Source organism: Eptatretus burgeri, chromosome 10 (assembly GCF_056783735.1).
Source record: "Eptatretus burgeri isolate ZD-2024b chromosome 10, Ebu_testis_v1, whole genome shotgun sequence".
NCBI lineage: Eukaryota > Metazoa > Chordata > Myxini > Myxiniformes > Myxinidae > Eptatretus > Eptatretus burgeri.
In genome coordinates, this window is record NC_140970.1 from 93503407 (window position 1) to 93525891 (window position 22485).

A 22485-nucleotide genomic window follows, 5' to 3' on the forward strand; every position below is an offset into this window, starting at 1 on the left:
CCAGTGCTTCATTCTTGATGAAAGGTGGGACATTACTGAGTACGATTTTGGTACTAGTTGTGGCGAGAGGGGAGGCTAAGATGAAATAACCATTTTCAGTTGATATTCCAGTCGAGACGGTGTCATGTACTTAGTGATCGTCTGATATAAAAACAACAACTCGTTTGTTCATGCGAGAAGCTGCGCGAACTTTTTCAAACCCAACCATATTACCAATGACAGAAACAATGTCATCAACACTGACCTTGTTTGGAGGAACGCACACGACGCCATTTTTCCTCGTCAAGGCCTCATAGGCCGTGTAGCGGGAACGTGTCGACATTCTTTGATTTCAACGAACGGAAGTAAGGGGAGGGGTGAGGGAGGGAATTAGGGAAAAGGTCATATAACCGCTCAGACGTGTGTCTCACCGTAGGAGATGTGAAACAAAAAACACACAAGTAATATAGGTAAACATGAACGCACTCGATAACAGAGTAGGCTTCCAGCTTGAAGCTTACCTATACCACAAACTGTGGGCTCTCCGTCTCTCTTTCTCTCGTCCCAAAGAAAAAAGGGGAAAGGTAAGGGAACGAAAAATATAAACACAAAACGGTTATGAACCACGCGGGGCAAAAGGGTGGGGGTGAGTAACGAACTCAACAGGGTGGTTGAGGGTGGGTGGGGTGGGAAAGGAAGGGGACGGGGAAAGGAAGGGACAGGGAGAAAGGCAAGTCGAGAAGAAGGGTGGAAGAAGCGGAAGGTGGAGGGGGAAGAAAAAAAAGATGATGAAAATATTAAATGACAGGGGAGAGAATAACACTGGACTCCACTCGAACTCACACCGCCGCCATGACACAATGCACCACACGTCAGCAGGGGGCGCCAGAGAGAGAGAGAGAGAGAGAGAGAGAGAGAGAGAGAGAGAGAGAGAGAGAGAGAGAGAGAGAGAGAGAGAGAGAAAGAAAGAAAGATAGAGAATGAAAGAAAGAGAAAGAAAGAGAAAGAGAAAGAAAGAGAGAAAAGAAAGAGAGAGAGAGAGAGCGAGAGCGAGAGCGAGAGCGAGAGAGAGAGAGAGAGAGAGAGAGAGAGAGAGAGAGAGAGAGAGAGAGAGAGAGAGAGAGAGAGAGAGAGAGAGAGAGAGAGAGAGAGAGAGAGAGAGAGAGAGAGAGAGAAAGAAAGAAAGATAGAGAATGAAAGAAAGAGAAAGAAAGAGAAAGAGAAAGAAAGAGAGAGAAAGAAAGAGAGAGAGAAAGAAAGAGAGAGAAAGAAAGAGAGAAAGAAAGAGAGAAAGAAAGAGAGAAAGAGAGATAGAGATAGAGATAGAGATAGAGATAGAGATAGAGATAGAGATAGAGATAGAGAGAGAGATAGAGATAGAGATAGAGGGGGGTGGTGGTGGGGGTGGTGGGGGTAACAACAGAGCTGAAGGCCAACATCGAGACAGACTTGAACAAACAATGGCTTGGGGGGGCAGGAGTGGATACAAGCGGATGCATGGAGTTGAAAGTCTGTGTTCCGAGGGATGGTTGAGTGGATTGGACAGGATGGATATAGAAGGAAACTATCAGGAGAGAAAACGTTAAATTTGGAAGGAGGGAGGACTGGGGTGAGTGGAGGAGTTAACGAGGGTAGAATGGATGAAGGATTTAGATTGGTGATGATCTAAGAAGGTGGTCATCAGCTGTTGTGAAAACCGAGAGGGAAGAATAACATTGAAGAGAATGTGGAAGTTGATTCTACAGGTGGGTAAAAGGAGGAACAAATGCATGGAGGTGAGCAGTCATCCTGGATTTTAGTAGTTTCCCCTGAAGTGGTTGATGCTGGACCATGTGGGCCCTGCAGAAATATGGAGTGGGAGCAAAGCATACAAAAAGAGGGTGCAAGACCAGAAAGGAGGGGGGAGAAGACAGAGACATCACCGAACTGTCTGCGATCGCAGGAGATTTCAATAATCTTGAAGGCCTTGGTTTCCACATCATCGATCTGAGAAAGATGTGAGACAGGGGAGCCAGCTCAGGGGGGGAGACCAGCCATGGAGATGGATCGGAGTTCAGGTCTGTCAAGGAAGGACTTTTTATGATTGAGGATGGCCAGTTGGTTGCTGGCTTTGGTGGCCAACTTTGAAATGAGGTTTGCCCAAGAAAGATAATAGCTGATTGTGAGACCCAAGAGAAGGGAATGACTGAACTTCCTCAAGTGGCTCGTTAAGATATTAGATGGGCGGATCCTTTCAGAGAAAGATAGCGACAGAATGAGATTTGTCGGTATTGAAAGACGCGTTCCCAGTGTTTTACCAGCTTGTGATTTTATCAATACCTGAGGAGAGGAAAGAGGCTGCAGTCTGCCTGTCTGAGGGATGAGGGATGTCACAGCAGAGGGTGGAGTCATCAACACAGAGTATGCCAGACTGTATCAAAAGCATAAGACATGTCCAGGGAGAGGGCCCTGATCTCATGGCTGACATTGTGGGCCACCATCCATTGTTGGGTGAGAAGAAACAGCATGTCAAAGGTGGAGTGACTTTGTCTGAAACAAAATTGGCGATCTGAAATGAGGTTCATGGAGAAAGAGGAAGGATAGAAGGATTTCTTATCAACTGCGATGATGGATTCCATGACATGGTTGAAGATTGGAAGAGTGCCAACAGATCTGCAGCTCAGGAGATTAGTTTTTGCATCGTTTGATGTGACGCGGTGTTGGCAAATTTTCAAGCATTTGGAAGATGATCGAGGGAAAATTATGGAGTGAAAAGCACAAAGGATGGCTAAGCAAGAGCAGGTTTTAGGACTCGTTAAGAAAGTTGTGAGCTGAAACTGCACATTCCAGTAGCAGAATCAGTCACAGGTTGTCAGAAACTTTTCCACCTTCACATGTGCAAAAGACACAGAATCCAACTGCAATTGGGTATGCCAGGAAATGATGGGCACCAAGAGAGGGGTTGGATACAAACAGAGAAGGATGGGTACCGAGAGTGAGGAGTTGGATACAAAAAGAGAAGGATGTGTACCGAGAGTGAGAGGTTGGATCCAAACAGAGAAAGATAGATACTGAGAGTGAGGGGTTGGGTTGGACAGATGCGGTATTCCGTCTCTCCTGAGAGCGGACACACTTGTTGCAGACTTGTGTAATGCACTGACATTGCCTTCGGTTGGAAAACCATTCCAGGAAACAAATGCAAGTTTTTACAGAGCAATTGTCTCACCACAGGATTCAGTGTACCAAGGGTGGGAATAAGGGAAGGATAATTGAAGATGAGATGAGAGGAATCTGTGCATGAGAGAGAGCAATTTTCTGTGGAAGGATTCGCAGGCTAAGTTAACACTAGGGAAAGTACACATGGGAGACCAGTCATGAAGAGAGATGGATGCTTGCAGTCTTTCCCAATCTACCTGCTTGAACTGCCAGATTCACTGGTGTTGAGGTCGCTCTCTGAGAGTCGCTAGAGATGTTGACTTTAAGAAGCATATGATCAGATGAACCAAATGGAGCAGAGGAAGAGCAGGAGATTTTTGCAGGGAAGATAATCATCATACAAGTCCAGAAGGGAGGATTTCCCATTTGTAGAAATCCACATTGGAAGTTCACAGATTGCATCATTCCCATGGATTCACAGAACTCCTTTGCTGAAGTGCCATGGCAGGTGAGAGAGGTACCAACACAAAGTCAACCTGCACGGTGAGAATTGAAATCTCCACATATGAGAAAGAGATAGTTGGGATGAGTGGTTTGAAGCTTGTCCTTGTTATATTGCAGTCATGATGGGAAAGTGATGCATTTCAAAATGGAATGAGTAAAAGCGGAAATCGAAAGTTCGAAGAACACCTAAACCCAAGGAGTCTTGAGAAAAAAGGTCATTGGGAGGGTTTTCAGATTTGATTGGTCGAGATGATGCAAAATGCTCAAATATTTTGTCCAAGTCCTGCTAAACTGAAGCTTTTCAAAGTCCCAAGAAGAGGACTTGTGTTCTGGTGTTCAAGTTCATCATTCAATTGAAATAAAACAATGAAACAAAGATTTTCAAGGTTGTTGAAAAAACAACTTTTTTCAGAAGTTTGGAGGCGTTGAAGCAGCATCTTGCCTCTTGTTTGTGTCATCCATGATATCACTAAAAGCAGTAGTTTACTGTTTAGAATTATTTTCAATTTTGTTTGAATGCTGGACATTCAAACATACTCAAAAAATATACTTCATTCCTGTATGTGCATTGGCAATCGGGACGAGACTCCATACAATTTGTCAAATTCGGAGCCAAAGTTCTGATAAGCTGCAGGTTCATGTTCTGATTCGTGTTCAAAATATAACATTCACTTGAAAATAAGTAGTCACTCAATCATAAACATGTGTAGACAGACAAACAAACAAACAGACAACGTGAACCAACTGCTGAACCACGCTTTTCACATGCTGCATGTGTGAGGGAATAAGGGAAATCAATGCAGAAAACATGAGGATTTTTAAGGACCATGTCAAACTTGAAACATCAATTTCAGTCAAACATCAGGCCTGGCCAAGCAGTTCATTGTACATTGTATGCAAAAATATTCGCTGTCTTCCCACAAAAGTTTTGAATAACTCAGGCAAATAAGACAGAAATATAATGAGATCCAATTGGAAGCGAAGTGACAAGGCATGGTTTCTCGAGTGTGATTGTTCACATACCCCTTATTCTTGGTCTCCACATGCTCTTCATTTTGTACCTGAAGTGGATGGCACTGTTCAGGAGAAAAGACTGTTACCTTACTCCTCCATTTTCTTAGTTTCCCACTTAATGCACCCTTCAACTCTCTCTTTCATTCTCTCATGAATGACAACCCTCCACTACCCAGCTCCAAAATGGAAAATCGAATTGAGAACCTTAATGATGTTTCCCTCATTTGCATGTCGCCATTTGTTGTGGTGATTCTAATCTGATGTTGGGAGTGTTGCAAGAAATGAACAACTGTGGGTTATGATCCATTGTTCTGTTATCTGATACTTCGACTGGTTTGTTTATCCTTGAACTTCTCAACTTCATCGGTTAAATCAGACAGTTGGAATTAGATTTTCTCTGTCTTGTGATGCCTTTCAATTTGAATACTTTCGATAATTTAATTGAGAATGTAAATGTTGAGTCTATTCCATGAACCCAATGAGAATAAACATTTCTCTTCTCTTTAAAATAAATTTGATCATGGAATCTGCTCAGCTATTCTTCTGGTTTTCCAAAGTCAATTGTAAATTTCACGTTTGGGGATTCAACCTGTCAGTCATTTGCAGCAATTCACTTTCTGATGATGTCATGTCAACATTTTGAATTTAAATGAGGAACAGAAACCTATTCAGCACAAACCCAAATATTTTGAAGAAAATACAACAAAGATCAAAGAAGAACACCAGTATGTACTAAAATCTGTGGAGAATATTGAGATTCCCCTGTCATCAAACCAGAGTGGCATTTCCAACAAAAGTATAAAAGGAAAGTCCTACCTTGTGATGATAAAGTGACGTTGAATCGTCTTATCCCATAATAAGAACTCGTGTGATAGAACACCCGCATCGTGTTGGAAGGAGATTTAATTGTTCGTCCAACGTCTGAATAACGGCACATTGTGATGTCTCTCTGTGATGTCTGAGTGTATCCAACAGCAAGCCAGCCTCTGTAACACCGTGAGTTTGAATAATAATCCAGATCCACCACGGTTAGCGATACAACGTGTCCAAGAGGAGCTTCGATGTCCCAAACACAGTCTATGTTTGAATAGATGTATTGAGGATATCCAGGGGATGAGAGCCATCCTCCTGTTCGAACTCTTCCACCACAGGGCACTGCAGGGAAACAAAACAGACGTTATATTTGTGTCCGTCAATGTAATCAACTTCAATCAACATAACTGAACAGTATTATCAAATATTTCTCCTTCATGGAGATTTAAGATTTTCTTCAGGTTAGATATCAGAGTGGAAGTTGTGTTATGTTAAATGCCTGTCAGCACAAAACTATAGATACACATTGACCGAAATGAATGAAACAAGTAAAGTAAGATATTTCAAGGATATTTCTGGACAAACCACAAGAATGTATGTGAAACGTATCGTATATCCGATCATGGTGTAACTTCGTGAATATTCCGAGTTGTGGATAAGATTGAACAGTACCTGCTATGAAAGTCGTTGTTGCAGGTTGGCTATATGTGCTGATGTAGGAGGAAGTTACAGTCACTGTATAATTCTTTCCTGGAACAAGACTTGTAATGTTACGTTCTGTGCTGTACACAGTTGTGGAAATCGAGTGTCCGTTTTGACTCCAGGTCACAAGATATCTGTAGCTGTCTTTGTTGGGATCGTTTGGTGCTGTCCATCTTACAAAGGCAAACAACACACCCTGTTCGACCACCGTGATGTTCAATGGAGGGTTAGGACCTAGAAAATAAAACATCATCATGTTATTGCAAGCGTTTTCACTTTGACATTGTTGTGGATTCAGAAGGAGCAATAGTTTCGTGCAGAATCTGCATATAAATTTCATGAGATATTTCCTTTCATGCTTTGATAACCGAAAGAGATCCAAAACACATGCCAGTCATGTTCATTGATTATTTTCACACAAATAATTAGTGAGAAGCAAATACAGCAGAGTTTATTACAAGAGGTATCACTCGAGAAGTGTCTTCGTGTTACTTGAAAATCGAACATTCTCAATTGTATTTGTTGGTCTGGTCAGTTATTCTGTATGTTTGTCAATTTCTAACAGGTCGCAATTCTCCACCGACTTCAGCAAACATAACTAACTGGAACACCACTCTTGAGGTTTGCCTCCTGTGAGGTGAACATTTCAAAAGGCCAAAGATTAAGGTCACATAAAATCGTCAATATTCATCCGATTGACGAAAGATTTGAACAGAATTTGTATATTGTGTCACACTGAATTATTTTACCAATTAAAAGCTGGAAAACTGTTGTTTTTGAGAAATAAAGAACAAGTTCACAGCAACAAATATTGCAAATCACCATCCATGAAAGACTGCTTGTTATGACGAAAATTGAACATTTTCGGTCTGTCTCGTTGTTGCGGCATGGCTTGGCACGGCTCGGCTCGGCACGGCTCGGCTCGGCTCGGCATGGCATGGCATGGCACGGCTCGGCTCGGCATGGTTCGGCTCGGCACGGCTCAGCTCGGTGTTGGGAGTGTGATAACTCACGAATGCTTTCAGCTGTCTTTGTCAAACTTTAACAGAAGATTCTGAAGCACAAATGTGAGGCTGTCCATGTTTTGTGAAAGGATTTGATAATCTGATCATAATTAAAATGCAAAATTGTCGTGGGGGCTGGAGGACAGATGAAAAATTTCCAAAATTGCGGGAATACGTTGACCTTTAATGTTGTTTCCATGGCAACGAAGAAAGACAAGAAAGACAAGAGGGACAAAACTTTTAGGGACAAGAAAGACGATAATTCAGAAAAACTTCAAGCAACAGTTATCAAATTCCAACCATGTTCAAAGGTCAAGGTGACAGTGATGTCATTTTCATGATTTTCGTCATATGTCTGAGACTAGCACCTGACTACTTCTTGTTTATCTTATGTTCAAGACGAAGCCACTGGATGCAATGAGGCGGAAAGGAGTGGTTGGATTTGGGGTCAATCCCAGGAGATTTTGGTGGCAAAAGTAACTCATGAGGGGGTTTGAGGTGGGATGTGGACCCCACTTTTTCCAAAATAAATGTCTCATTTATGGTCACCTGTTGGAAGATGGTATTACAATGCGTAATAAAATTCGGCAGGTAATCATCATGAAAGTGGGGAAATGAATAGATGGGTTGTTCACAATTTGCTAGAATTCATGATCTCAAAGATTGTTCCACAATCCCTTTTCTGAAATTATACTTTCTGTTTACAACAGACTGGTAAAGGCTGGACAAGACAACCAGGAAACCACTGGTAGGTGTGGATAACCCACAAAATATGGAAGGGAGAAAAAAGAAAACACCAATTTTGGGAGAGAAAATGCCTGATTTTGTTTTTGACGTACAATTTGAAAACCATTCACCTCAGAATATGTACATTCATTTAACACACTTCATTCAGATGGGGAGCAACCAATACTTTGTGTTCATTATGTCATTAGTATGATTGTGATTATGGAAATTATTCCCACAGAAGTTTATTTTATGACAGAAGGTGTCACTGTCCAAGGTAATTGTGTGCCAGAGAATCGCCCTGTGTGTTTTGGTGGGAGACAACAACGAAAGTTTCCTCCTGTGTTTTATCATTTCAAAGAATCAATACATGAAACAATAAATTGAAGAAATAATTACAGGCCCTGATTCGGGCTGGGCCCTGGGATAGTTGCCCCACCTGATCACCTTCCCCCTCCCCTCTCGACATCACTGCTCACACCAAGTCTTTCTCAAGAGGGTGTGGGGTGGTGAGTATTCTGTGTGTGCTTACCCCGTGTGCCTGTGTCACCAAACGAATCATCAATATCAATGGCGTGTGCTGGTTTTGTAATTACCTGTTTGAACATCATTGGTGGAAGGAATACTTTCTGTGCCATTGCACAGGGAAGAGACGGACACAGAGTAAGTTGTACCAGGTGAAAGTCCTGTAAATGTTAGTTCTTTGTTCGTTGTGGTGTAGTTTTGAATTTTGTTTGCCGAAGAAAACAAAGATACAAAACTGAAGAACGTGTTGTTTTGGTCTTCCGGGACAACCCAGCTGAGGGTGATTGATGTAGAGTTATACGAGGTTACTGTAAGATTGGCGGGAATGCAGGCATCTGTGAGGATAAACACAAAAACACGTGATGAGTACCAAGTCACAAACACATACAGAGGCACATATTTCCTCTTGTTCGTTATCTCATAATTCCTATCAAATCATCATGTTGCTGTATTACCAGAAGAGGACACAATAGATAATTTGCAGGTTACAATGGAGAGCACAAAGAAAACGAAAATTATTTCTTTAAAAAAAAAAAAGAGAAAAATTATTTAATATTCAATAATCATAGTTTTATGGAAAACATTACAAGACTGAAGAATCATTCGTTTAAAAGCGATGAGATGTCAACAGTGCTGCAATGGGTGGTTTGCCATTGCATTCACAATGGTGGAGAGGCTGGAAGTTTGTTCAGTATTATGGATCAGAAGGGCACTTTCTTGTAAAGCAGAAAATTCAAACTCAAGCAGCCGCAAGATAAATGTGAGCAGAGAGGATTTCCAGATAAACATTGGACCCAAAGAACAACATCGTCCATGGAGTAACATTAAGACCCATGTAGGGATTGCAAGACTGAAAATGGTTCATCAAAACTAATCCTGATGGAAATAAAACTCATGGATGGCAATTCAAGAGTGATTCGGAACACACATCTGGATAAGTATCTGATCAGGATGAAGATGTTTTCAGAGAAAAGATTTGGAATGGGTAATCAATGTGTTTGTATGTTTGAACCTTTTTGAGGACGTGGCTCTGTGTGTTGGAATCTCAGATTCAAATCTCATAGATTGCCTGCTCCTGTCTACCATCTGCAAATGTATTTGAAAGTCATACAAATTATAGTTAAGAGGAATTACATGCACAGGTTTGAGGACATTACATTTCAGAAAATAAGGTCAGGTTCGGCAGCTTGCGCCAGAGCAGCGCGTTGCTGTGTCCACCTTCCGCTGGTACTCCAGGGGCCTCTGTATTGCCATCCCCCAAGCAGATGCCTGGTCCATCCCCATCTCCTTGAGATTCTGATCAACCTGCTGCAACAACAAGGAACGGAGTCAGCCCAATTGGCCTCCTCCACTCACGAGGCTCCCTCGCTGAGAGATTCTGTTGTTAAGGGGCATCTTCATGAAAACGAGCCACATGTCCATAAAGCCGCAACTGACGCTCAAGGACCATGCAGGCAACAAATCTCATTTGAGTCTCTCTCAGCAAACGATCGTTGGACAAAAAGTCCGACCAGCGATTGCCAAGGATTCTCCGAACAGACCTGGTACCAAAGGAATTAAGTCTTCATCTCAGATCCCTGGTCAGAGTCCAAATCTCGCATCCATTGAGGAAGACTCAAAGCACCAAGGACCTGAAGACTCAGACTTTTGTCCTCCAGCACAGGTAGGGGCAGCACCACACCCCATGATCCAGTGAATCCATGACTATCCAGGCCCGACCCAGACGTCTGTTGACCTCTGGCTCACAGCCAGCAGAGACATGAATATCACTACCAAGGAGAGTGAATCTCTCAGTGACGTCAACATCCTCACAACAAACGGGCACAGACAAGACAGCAGCATCCAATATGTAATTGAAAGCCAGGATCTTAGTTTTGACCGAGGAAACCTGTAATACCAGTGGCACCAACACCAAAAATATATCTGGAGTCTCCACAAGATGATTACATAATCTGCGAAATCAAGGTCAGAGATCTTGCCATTCCCACTCGATGCACCACAGCTTGATGATGCATCCAATCTCCCCAACATCCTCCCCAGAATCCAGTCCATACAAGTGCTGAACAGTGTGAGGACCAGGGCACATGCCTGAAGAATTCCAGTAACAACTCGACATAAGTGAGAAATGGTACCACCACATCTCACAGCACTCTCAGTGTCAGAGTATAGTTCAGACATCAGATGGATCAGTTGTGGTGGCACCTTTCGAAGACCAAAAATCCTCCAGAGGGTGTCATGATTCACTGAATGAAACGGTCTCCAGAGATCAACATAGGCTGTGAGAGCAGCTCCTTCCGAAACTCTCACCTGCGCTCGGTGAGGTACCAAAGAGCAAGTATACGGTCAATCATTGACCTCTTTGGTGTAACGCCTGGCTGCTCTGGACAATGGTGTTCAAGCAGATGGTGGCGAACTGTTTCAATAATCATCTTGCCTGGCAAAGACCTTGCCTGGAACTGAGAGCAGTGTCACCTCTCAGTAGTTGTTGCAGTCTTGGAGATCACCCTTTCCTTTCCAGAGAAGAACAACACTCCCCTATTCCAGTCAGTTGGGATGATGCCTGTGCTGCAGGCAGAGCACAGAACTGCATGTTACGACAAGAGTGCAGCATTTCCACCAGCCTTGAGAAGTTCAGCGTGGATGCCACAGATCTCTGGAGCTTTACCCCATTTCAACCGGTTCACCGCAGCCTGTGTTTCCACAAATGAAGGTGGACCACAGTTGATTGGAGGGTCAGCATTTGGGATTGTAACACCCCTGACGTCCAATTCGACACATGGTGGATCAGCCTGGAACAACTGCTCAAAGTAACCAGCTCAGCGGGCCTTCACTTCGGATCCTCTGTCAAGAGCCCACCACCCTCTTTTCTGACTGCCGTACACCGAGGCTTGGACAAACGAAATGCACAAATTTCCCTGGAAGCAGGATGAGAATCACTTGATCACAGGTGATGCTACCCGCTTACAGATTTTTCACACCTCGGCCTCCTTGACCACCCTTAATGCACATGCAGTTTTAGCCTCAGCTCCCTGATGAAAGACATATTCCATGTACTGACCATGATCCTGTCATAACCAACACTTTCTTCAGACAAAGTGACAATGACAAAGCAATGTGGATCCCCCATCCCCTCAGCCCTTGCTTGAAATAATGGTACCTTCTTGACAATGAAATTGTGAGAGCACATGAACAAAAGAACATCCATATTTTGTCAGAAAATCATCCGACAACGATGAGACGGACCATCACATGGCAAGATCAGTCACACGTCCTTCATGAACATCATTACAACCCACACAAGAGAATCAAATTCTATTTTAAATGCAAAAGTTTGTCGGAATTCTGTGAAATATTCCTTTCAGAATTGGGCTTAACTTCTCACAGATGTGAAATACTAGTTCAGGATATGTGGAGAGATCAATGTTATTTAACAACAAATACAAGAACATAATATGATGATGGACAAATCAACAAAGTTGATGGGATTTGAACCAGTAAACCAGGACTTTGATTTGAGTGCTCATTTGGAAGTATCGTGACAGAGAAGGAAACATTTCGTACCAGATTAAGGTTAACACGAAGAAAGACTCATCTTTACAAACTGAACAGTATTTTTGGTGAATCTGGTCTGGTTAACTCAAATTTCAGAAGGTGAACAGTGAAATACTAAATAGCGAACACTTTATCAGGTTAAATAAACATAAAATGTATTTGGTTTAATATATTGCGAGCAACCGTTGACTCTCATTTTGATGTATTCAGCTGACGGGTGTTTAATGGGTCCACCTGAATCTGGAGAATTCAAATTCACAAATCTAAATAATGTTTACCGCACAAATCTGCTTGAAACGAAATTATATTTCATTGGTTTCAACAAGGCAGCGTTTCGGAGGACATCATGAATAATGAAAACCAATTAACGTGTTGCTACATCAACAGAAGCATAAAATATATGAAATGTAAAATGTAGAGTGAAAAGAAAACCAGAATGTGAGTGGCAATGAAGATGAGAATGAATGAAGCACTGCAAATAAAACAATGACACATAATTACAAAAAAAATTATAAGTTGAAGGAAATTGTGAATACAGTCAACAAAATGTCATGTAAAATAAAGTTTATACCTTGTGCTGATAATGTGACATTGAAACCTCGTCTTGTGACACTCCCATCAGAGTGAAAAAATATCCGTATGAAGTTGGAGCGTGACGTGATGATTCGACCAATATTTTGAGGTTGGCACATTTTGATCTCTTGCTGCGTTGTATTTGTGTAAGCCACACCCAACCAATCAAATGGGCAATTATTAGGATCTTCAAGATCCAGGTTCACCACAATCAGCACGACAACCTGTCCTTCAGGTGCGCTCACATCCCAAACACAGTCCATGTTGTTTTCATAGGAGAAAGGGAACCCGGGAGAGATGATCCAACCTTCTGCCAAAACGTTTCCTCCACATGACTCTGCATGGAAATTTAAAAAGCATTATCAACGAGGAAAAATGTTGTTGAAAATCATAAAATATAAATGAAATTGAATATTTTGCACACGATATGTATTGTCTCCAACATTAGCAATCATTCTGCAGGTGTCAATAATTCAGAATCCAAATTTAAAAGGATGAAGTATAAATTATATGGATGGATCATGAGGGAGGATTCATGAGCCTGGTGTGGCTCAGTGGTTAAGGCGGTGGCTGGGGATCCTTGGGGTCCTGAGTTCGAGAGTTCGAGCCCCGCTGGCTGCTGAGTTAACATCAGGGGGGTTAGCATGAAAAACATTAAAATGTATTTGGTTTTTTTATATTGCAAACAACTTTTGACTCATTTTGATGTCTTCAGCTTTTGATGTTGACTCAGCCTGTCATCCTTCCAAAGGTCGGCGAAATAAGCCCCAGGAAACTGGTAATTATCCCTACAGGGTCGAAGGCGACTAAAGGGTTGGCGTCAGGAAGGGCATCCGGCCATAAAAACATTGCAACAAGAAAGGGTACCATGATTGGAGCCCGCAAAAAGCTGACTCCTGCTCAGGGATAAAGGCTTTCAAATGATGTGATGATGATCATGAGAGGGGATTCGTCTTCAGGAAGTTCAGTCACTCAAACTCCTTAGTCTCACTATCAGCCATTATCTTTGTTGGGCAAACCACATTTCAAATTTGGCCTCCAAAGCCAGTGGTCTCATGGTAGATCGGCAGAGGAGGAACAGGAGATGTGGGGAGGAAAGTAACTCATTACTCTCTCAGAGGGAGGCTTTACCAGTTGCTAAATTCACTGTTGACAAGTTTACAGAGAAAGTGACACCCACAGTATCAGAAAGCTTTGCTATGATAGACAGCAACCCTAACACCAGGACAGATATGGAACCTGCTAAAATGGATGAGAGAACAACGAGTGAAAATCAGAGCAGAATAAAAGATATTCTGTGAAAGGAATATTCCCAGTGAAGGAAGTCAATTCCATGCATTTCAGAAAGGTTTGTTAATGTATTTAAATGTTTACAGCACTGTCTAAACATCTGTAACTCATCACTCCATGCCGGCATATAATTATATTTTTTAATGTGTGAATGACTGCGTTATTAAAGATATTAGTAAAGTCACCACTTCATACAATAAGCCTGGTGTTGGTTTAACAGGTAAAGTGGCTGGCTTAAGATATTGGGGTCTTGAGGCTGTACCCATGTCTTTCATGTTGAATTAACACCAGGTGGGTTGACTCAGACTGTCATCCTTTTGAGATCAGCAAAATGAGTACCAGCTTACTGGGAACAGCAGGCACCGCATCAGCAGCACAGCTGCTCCCCCAGAAAATGATGCAGCCAAGCAGCCACATGTGGCACATGAATAAATAAATAAACTTCATAAAATTGTTCTTCACAAAGTGCTCACACTTTTTCAGACATCATAATATAATGGGCGTAAGTCTGGAACTTCTAACACACTTTTCTCCGAACATATTCTGTTCATACTTCCGAAATCTTCACATTATGTGTTCCATGCATTTATGCAGGTGATAGCGGATTCAAAAAAAATCTAATATAGAGAGAATTTTCAAAGAGGGAATCGATGACATCACAATCAGCAGCGTTTGGCGGCAAACCGACGGCCGGGTCCCAGACGACGTGCTTTACTTCACGAAGTCCATGAGTTCAGGACGTTTGTTAAACTCAGCATTTACGACTTTTATCCTGCAATGTTGTTAATCTGTTGATGGAGGGAATATAGAAACGATGAATATGTCAAATCGTTCGTGTTCCTCATCCAGAACTATGTGTCAAGGCCAGCAATCGAAGCGACCGGTCTCTAACGCTACCTTGGGCACCCAGACATGCCACCAATATGAACTGAGCTGTTGAATGTGGCGCAAAACATCCAACGAAACTACTGTAACCAAGTATTGTGGTCCGTCCTGTCCCCCATAACCATCGTAGATGGGAATCTGCTCGTTCTTATTATTGAAATACTTTGCATCTTTCTATACTCTGCTGCAGTTGATAGTCAGTCAAGAATCTGCAACTACAGTTGATGTTTTAAATCATGATTGTTTAATTTGTAAAAGAGGAGATTTCAAAAAATATCATTTTGCAGTGTCCGTCACCATCTGTGGTGTTGAATCACGGAGAGTGGAGACGGTCCCACATTATCTTTCACCAGTGACATTGAATGTCACGAAAAGTTATTTTAGGTTTCACTCAGTTGTTTAGATTGCTCGATAACATTTGTCTTTGCTCTTGTGTTATATTGATTGGGAATAATTCAATACTATTGAGACTTAATTTTGAATGCAGGAGAAGTTATATTCTCTACTCAGAGATCAACATCTACAATATCTGCTTATACACTTCGAGTAAGCTCAGCAATCCGAATGACTTCAATTCACAATTAAAATATGCAAATAATCAGAGAGAATATTAACATATCAGGGATATTCAGAATACCAGATGTCCAAACAAATATTGCATCTTGGAAAGAATCAGAGGTCAGGAAAAACCCAAGTTCACCAGCCTAAGTAAAGGTGAGATGAATCCAGGTAGTGATTCCACCTCCAAGTTGAAGGTTCAATGAATGAATTGAGGAACACCAACAAGAATATCAATACTCTCAATGAGCACAGAGTTGAAACTGGAGATGATCACAATTTTCTGATCTCCCTTTATTCTGCATCCTGCAGTCTTTTGACTTTTGTTCTCAGGCAAGTGGTTTGATTTGCTGCCGTACACTTGTGTTCGGACACAAGAGCGGCAATTACCTGCTATGTAAGTGAATTTCCAAAGCATTTAACAATGTTTTGCAGTACAATGAATATTTCACCGATTTAAAAGGTTCCACTGCTTCATTCAAGGTGATTTAGAATCGCATTCAAACAACATGTCTCATTCATTTAAACATTACAGATGACAAAACACACATTGAAAAGAAAAAATAACCTCACTTTTTTGATAAGAAAATTGATTTATATAAAAATAGATCACATTCCTTTGAAACTCCTTCTTGAAGCCTCCACAGATAAAATCAAGTTGACTGATGTTGTCTCTTGTTGTTATGCTATTTGCATGGGAAGCAAGAATCAGGTCATAAAACACCATGAGTTCGTAGAAGAGGACCCCTTATGTGGAGCAAACATCATGGAATACCTATGGTTGAAGTTGGGTAAGTGTCACTTTCTAATGTAAACACCGATGATGCCGATTCATCGACAGTTGTATCTGTTCCCACTTGTGTTACAGCAGATGCAGTGGGTGAAGGTGAAGAATTCCCAGATTGCTCCACAGAAGGAACAATTGCCATGAAAATCGATGAAGGACACTGTAATCACTTAAATAAACTTATCATTTCATGAAATTTATGAAACATCATTGGAATTCATGAATGCTCACAAAAACTTTCACAAGAATTATTTAGAACGAGCGAGAATTAATGAATGACATGATATGAGTGTTGATTCCATTCCAGTCTCTCTTCCCTGTTTCACCCTTCTTGATCATGAGTTACTGTCCAGTTTTTGGACAAAAGAAAGGAAGCTTCTACATGATTTGAGATGTGAAAGGAGCAACGGATGACAATGGTGTTGGTGTGTTTCATCCTCTGATTGGCTAAGGCGTTCATTCTGGCTTGGTACAGCTCCTCTCATGTCGGGTGGTGCTTTGCCAGAGAGCAGACAGAGGTTGTTGGTCAAACTAGTTTTGTTAATGCATTATGTCTTCTTGTGAAGACGTGGAGAAAATGTGTTTTTTTCCGTGAAAGGCTGCAACAAAATGACCAACCCAGTCGACAAGGTGCATTTTCACGATGGCTCCACATAAAACTTTCAGCATGTAATCGCTACAAGTGTGCCAAGTTTCATATTTTTTTCTGAAAAAGTCATAATTCTCCCATAAATCGATATTATACAATCAGAAACAAAAGGGAATGAGGGGAGGTGGAATGAGGGGTTAACAATGGAAGGAAAGATCATGGTTTTGGATTGAGGATCATCTGAGATGGTGGTGCACAGTTGCCTTGTGACCTTGAGGGAAGAATGTAATTGAAGAGAATGTGAAAGTTAGTTCCACAGGTGGGAAAAAGGAAGAACAAATGAGAAATGAGTGGAGGTGAGAGTGATCCTGGATTTAGGTAGTTTTACCAGAAAGTATTTGTTGGGAGACCCTGTGCACCATGCAGAAACCTGGCGGGGGGGGGGGGGCGGCAAACAAGACGGAAATACCAGAGGGTGCATGTCCAGAAGGGAGGCGGTAGAAGACAGATAGACCACCGACCCATCTGCGATGCTGAAATGATAAGTCCATCGACTCAGGTTCAGCGTAGTAGATTCCAATGATGTTGAAGTCCTTGTTTCAGTGGCTTTAAGCTGAGTAAGATGTGAGGCAGGGTAGCCAGCCCAGAGGAGAGAGCAGTATTCCACCAAGCTGTGAATGAAAGCTTTGCAGGTGGATCACTGTTCAGGTGTGGAAAAGGACGACTTTGTACGATGGAGGATGCCCAGTCGGCGGTGGCTTTGGAGGCCAACTTTGAAATGCAGTTTGCTCGTGAAAGATCATGGCTGTTCGTGCGACCCAGGAGTTTTAATGATTTGAGTTTTGAAAGCCATGGACAAAAACTTTCACAAAAAGAATCATTTATAACGAGCGAGAATTAAGGAATAACATTATATGAGTGTTGATCAGAATGAGGCCCCACCAAAGGAATGAAAAAGTCCAGGAAAGGATGGAAAATACAAGGGATTAAGAAATCGTGAAAACAACACTGTGTGGAAAAATGCTGAAAGGCACAACCACAACAGCACACATGTATGCCCACACTCAACACGAGTAGGCACGCATGCACGCACGCACGCACACACACACCGCTTGGGCAGGCACAGGCCCAAGTGCTTTGATAAAATGTTGTTCCTCAAAGCAACAATCAACATGTAATGAACAGGATCAGGTCACGTTAATCAAGATTAAAGGATACTAGCGATACCCGTGCACATGCACGGGAGAGCAGTACAACAAAGCTGGTAGCAGACGACAGACCGTACACGGGGAATGACAAAAATACGCATTGTGCAAAATGCAAGTGGTACTCTGGAACGCCAAGACTTCCCAAATATTGTCGGCATGTCCGCTAAGTGCCACAACAATTTCATAGGGATCGTGTGATGGCGAACCGAGTTTTTAGTGTGCAAGCTTGGTATTATAAAATGACCGTTTTTACAGCCATTTTTCCCTGCTGTGCAGGGGTTTGGCTTTTTCTTGAGGCAATGTTTTATGGCCGGATGCCCTTCCTGACGCCAACCCTGGTCGCCTCTTACGACACACAGGGATATGGTACACCTATTCTAACCGGGGCATACACCGGGACCAGTACACTGGCACTCATTTCGCCGACCTCGGAAGGATGACAGGCTGAGTCAACCCCTGGTGTTAATTCAGCAGCCAACGGGGCTTGAACTCAGGACCCTGGGATCCCAAGCCGCCACCCGAACCACTAAGCCAACACCAGGCTTATAAGCTTGGTATTATAATAGAGATTAATTGTGGAAATAATTTTACAACAGGAACTGAACCTTGTTTTAACATTAACCCTCAAAATGGTTATGGGTCGATAGTATAAATCCTATTCTGTTCTCTTTTTTTCTCTTCTGTTCAGTGTTCTGTTTCTTTCATGAGCCTCGACTTTGCATCTATTACTAAAAGAAGAGACGTCCCACCCATGTGTCGCGCTTCATTCCAAAAGGCTTCTGCTGTCAGAGAAAAATATACCCATCAGAGATGGGGAATCCCCCGCCATTGAAATAAATGTTGACGCCCAGCCGGCCGGACGAAAGGACGGACAGACGGATGGACAGCCGGACGGACGACCCAGGTGACAACAATATCCCCCTTCCGCCATGCGGTGGGGGATAAAAAAGGCTTCTGCTGTCATATAATAAATATCCCCATCAGAGATGGCGAATCCCCCGCCATTGAAATAAATGTTGACGCCCAGCCAGCCGGACGGACGGACGGATGACCCAGGTGACAACAATATCCCCCTTCCGCCATGCGGTGGGGGATAAAAATGGTACCTTTGGAAAGATAATGATCGATTTTCATGGTTGGAAAGTCAATAATCGATTTAGTTGGAACAAAAATCTGTGTCAGTTTAATCACCGACCCTTCCTATTTCAAAAGCCCATCTTTTCAGGATTGAATATAAAGACGCGACATCATTAGCCTCTGTCAAATCCTTTGGCGTCCATGTCCCATGTAACATGCCATATCTCAAAATATTCCATGGTCTGGGGGACAAGGCCATAGTCTTCTGCGTTTTTCATGCATCGCCATCTTGACATGTTTGATTTACATCGTCCCGTGCCTCCCTCTTGTTTTTTCAGGCTGTGCCAGGTTATCCATGGCTGGTCAGCACCTGACAGGACATTCTCTGATGGCTTGAGGGTCATATGTTCATCTTTTGGGAATTGTTTCAGTCTCTCTTCCCATAGTTTCACCCTTTTTGATGATTAGTTACTGTCCAGTTGTTCGACAGAAGAGAGGAAGGTTCTGTGTGATTTGAGATGTGAAGGGAACAATGGAGTGGGTGTCTTTCATCCTCTGATTGTCTGAGGAACTCTAGGTTTGTACAGCCCCTCTAATGTTGGGTGGTGTGATGCCAGAGCAGCTCGAGGTTAGTTGTCTTGGTGGGTTTTAGACAATCACTAAGCCTGGTGTTGGCTTCGTGGCTGGTTTGGGATCTTTGGGTCCTGAGTTTGAGCCCCGTTGGCCACTGAATTAACACCAGGTGTGGATGACTCGTCCTGTCATCCTTCCGAGGTCGGCAAAATGAGTACCAGTGCACTGGTAGAGGGGCAGAGCATCATCAGTGGCATAAGAGCATCACACCCCAAACAAAATTATAGCTATCCGGCAGCCAAGCTGTCATAAGCATGAAGAAGAGGAAGAAGAAGACATTCATTGATACAGTGACAGCTTGAGTTTATTGCTGGGCCGATCTTCTTTGCACGGGTTGACCATTCCCAAACCACACAAGCATATTCAGCCATGGAGAAACAGACGGCCAGTGAAGTAAATCGGATAGTTAGGGGTTGGCTCCCCATTTTGAGTTCCCTAATTTGCGAAGGGCATTTCGAGTGCTGGCTTTTGCTTTCAGCTCATCGATGTGTAATCTGTAAGTCAAAGATTGGTCAAGAGTCACACCAATATATCCTTCTTCTTTTTTACACAGTGTTCTAGTCTGGTTCCATTGCACAGAATTTCTGTCTTTCAATTTGCTTGCTTATTCTTCAAGTGAAGGGCACAGACTTGAGTTTCAAACGAAATGGCTCTTAGATGATTATTTCACAATGAGTTGTAAACAGGATTACAATGGGCAGAGTGCCATTCGCTTGCCAATGGTCAAAAGGCTTTGGTTATCACGAGTTTTGAGACAGCTCAAGAGGTTAGGCGTTTTACCAAGACATCGACTGTATGAAAAGAAATGGGTACAAACTACTTTTTGTTATTGCATCATGTCTTTTTGTGAAGATATAGAGAAAATGTGTTTTTCACGAACGGCAACACCAAAATGGCCACCCGGTGAATATGGTGCATTTTCACGATGGCTTCACATCTAAAAATCTTCAGGATGTAATATCTATAAGTATGCCAACTTTCTTATTCTTTATGAAAAAGTCATGTCTCCCATAAATCGACAATGTACAATCAGAAACAAAAGTTACAAGATAATTATATATTCTGAAAATTAAGATGAAAGATGGAATTATGAAAGCTTGAATAATGGATTTCCACATTTTGTTTCTGCCATGAGAAATGACTGTATCCCCTGCTGCTTACTTCTCCAAAGTAGCGTGAGTAGTGAGGTTTGATTGGGGCTCTGTATATAACCTTTCAGAAATCAATATTTCAGATGAGCCTCAATGAAGCGCAGTGCACATAATTAATATATTTTTTTACGTAGTCAAGGCTCGTCGAAGAATTAGAATTAGTACAATGATGGATCAGGACACAACAGGACAAAATGAACAGTTTAGAGAATGGGGAAACACCAACAGCAGAGTGGAAGGACAAGATAGAGGAAGAATTGGACAAACAATGGGTGTGGGGAAGAATGAGGGGCAGTTGAGGATGCATGCGGTGAACAAGATGAATCTCTCTATCGAGTGCAGCCTATGGCTGCTGGTTGCATCATTGGTTGCGACGCGGCAATGCCGCTGATGCAGTGTCCCCCTTACCAGTGCACTGGTACTCATTTTGCCGACCTCGGAAGGATGACAGGCTGAGTCAACCTCCTGGTGTATTAATTCAGCGGCTAACGGGGCTTGAACTCAGAACCCTAGGATCCCAAGCCGCCACCCGAACCACTAAGCCAACAACAGGCTGACAAGATGAATAAAAAAGGAAACTCAAAAGAGGGAAAACTGGAAATTTGAAAGGAAGAGGGACTGGGTCTTGGGTGGTGGGGGGGGGAGTATTGAGGGTGGAAAAGATCATGGTTTTCGATTGAGGACGTTCTGTGATGGTGGTGAACAGTTGTCTTGAAGACCTAGAATGAAGAATGAGATTGAAGAGAATGTGGAAAAAAGGAGGAACAAATGAGTGGAAGTGAGCAGTGATCCTGGATTTAGGTAGGGTTACCAGAAGGGGGTTGATGGTTGATAATGTGTGCCCTGCAGAAACCTGGCAAGGAAAAAGCACAGAGAGATCATCAGGAGTAAGACCAGAAAGGAGGCGACAGAAGACAGAGACACCACCATCCTGTCTATGACAGTGAAGTGATAGACCCATCGACTCAGCTTCATCGTGGGAGATTCCAATGATCTTGAAGGCCTTGGTTTCTGCAGCATCAATCTGAGCAAGATGTGAGGCAGGGAAGCCATCCTGGAGGGGAGAGCAGTACTCCATTCAGCTGTGGATGAAAGCCGTATCGGTGGATACGAGTTTAGCTGTACCAAGGAAGAACTTTGTATGATGGAGGATGGCCAGTCAGAGGCTGGCTTTGGAGGCCAACTTTGAAATTTGGTTTGCTGAAGAATGTTCTTGGCTGATAGTGGCAGACAGTCCTTTAGGAGAGAGAGCAGAAGAGTGTGACATATCAGGATTGAAAGACATAATCCAAGTGTTTGACCAGCTTGTCATTTTGTCAAAGTCTGAAAAGAGGGAAGAGGCTGCAGCCTGCCGATCTGAAGGATGAGGGATGTCATGGAATAGGGTACAGTCATCAGCAAATAGGTAAAGAGGATTTTCCAGAGATACAGAGAGATAATTTATGAAGATCAGGAGTAAGCTCAGAAGACTGCCTTGGGGAACTTCAGCTTTGACAGGGAGAGGATATGAAAGGATTCCTTTGAGAGCCATGTGTTGGCTACGGGAGTAGAGGAAGTCAGGAATCCCTGTGTGGAGTTGGTCTTGAATGCAATAGGCAGAGAGTTTGGAGAGTAAGGCAGGATGCCAGACTGCATCAAAATGATGACACATGTTCAGAGAGACAGCCCTGATCTTGACTTACATTAAGGGCCTCCGTCCATTATTGGGTGAGTTGAAACAGCATGTCCAAGGTGGAGTGATCTGGTCTGAAACCAAATTCATGATATGAGATGTGGTTGT

At 42.7% G+C, this 22485-nt stretch overlaps 1 protein-coding gene across 5 annotated transcripts in view; it reads right to left on the reverse strand.

The window, feature by feature from the left end:
- The window catches only part of LOC147019139 (fibronectin-like), a 104649-nt gene that overhangs the window by 64438 nt on the left and 17726 nt on the right, over positions 1 to 22485 (reverse strand). For all 5 annotated transcript variants that reach the window (XR_015062767.1, XM_085900015.1, XM_085900013.1 and 2 more), the window contains 4 exons: positions 12526 to 12864; positions 8474 to 8737; positions 6118 to 6381; positions 5449 to 5787 (listed from right to left, as the gene is read on the reverse strand). Coding sequence is in view for 4 of the 5 variants with exons in the window: in XM_085900013.1 (XP_085756139.1) it covers positions 5449 to 5787; positions 6118 to 6381; positions 8474 to 8737; positions 12526 to 12864 (1206 nt within the window). In the remaining variant the exon portion in view is untranslated. The remainder of the gene's footprint in view (positions 1 to 5448; positions 5788 to 6117; positions 6382 to 8473; positions 8738 to 12525; positions 12865 to 22485) is intronic.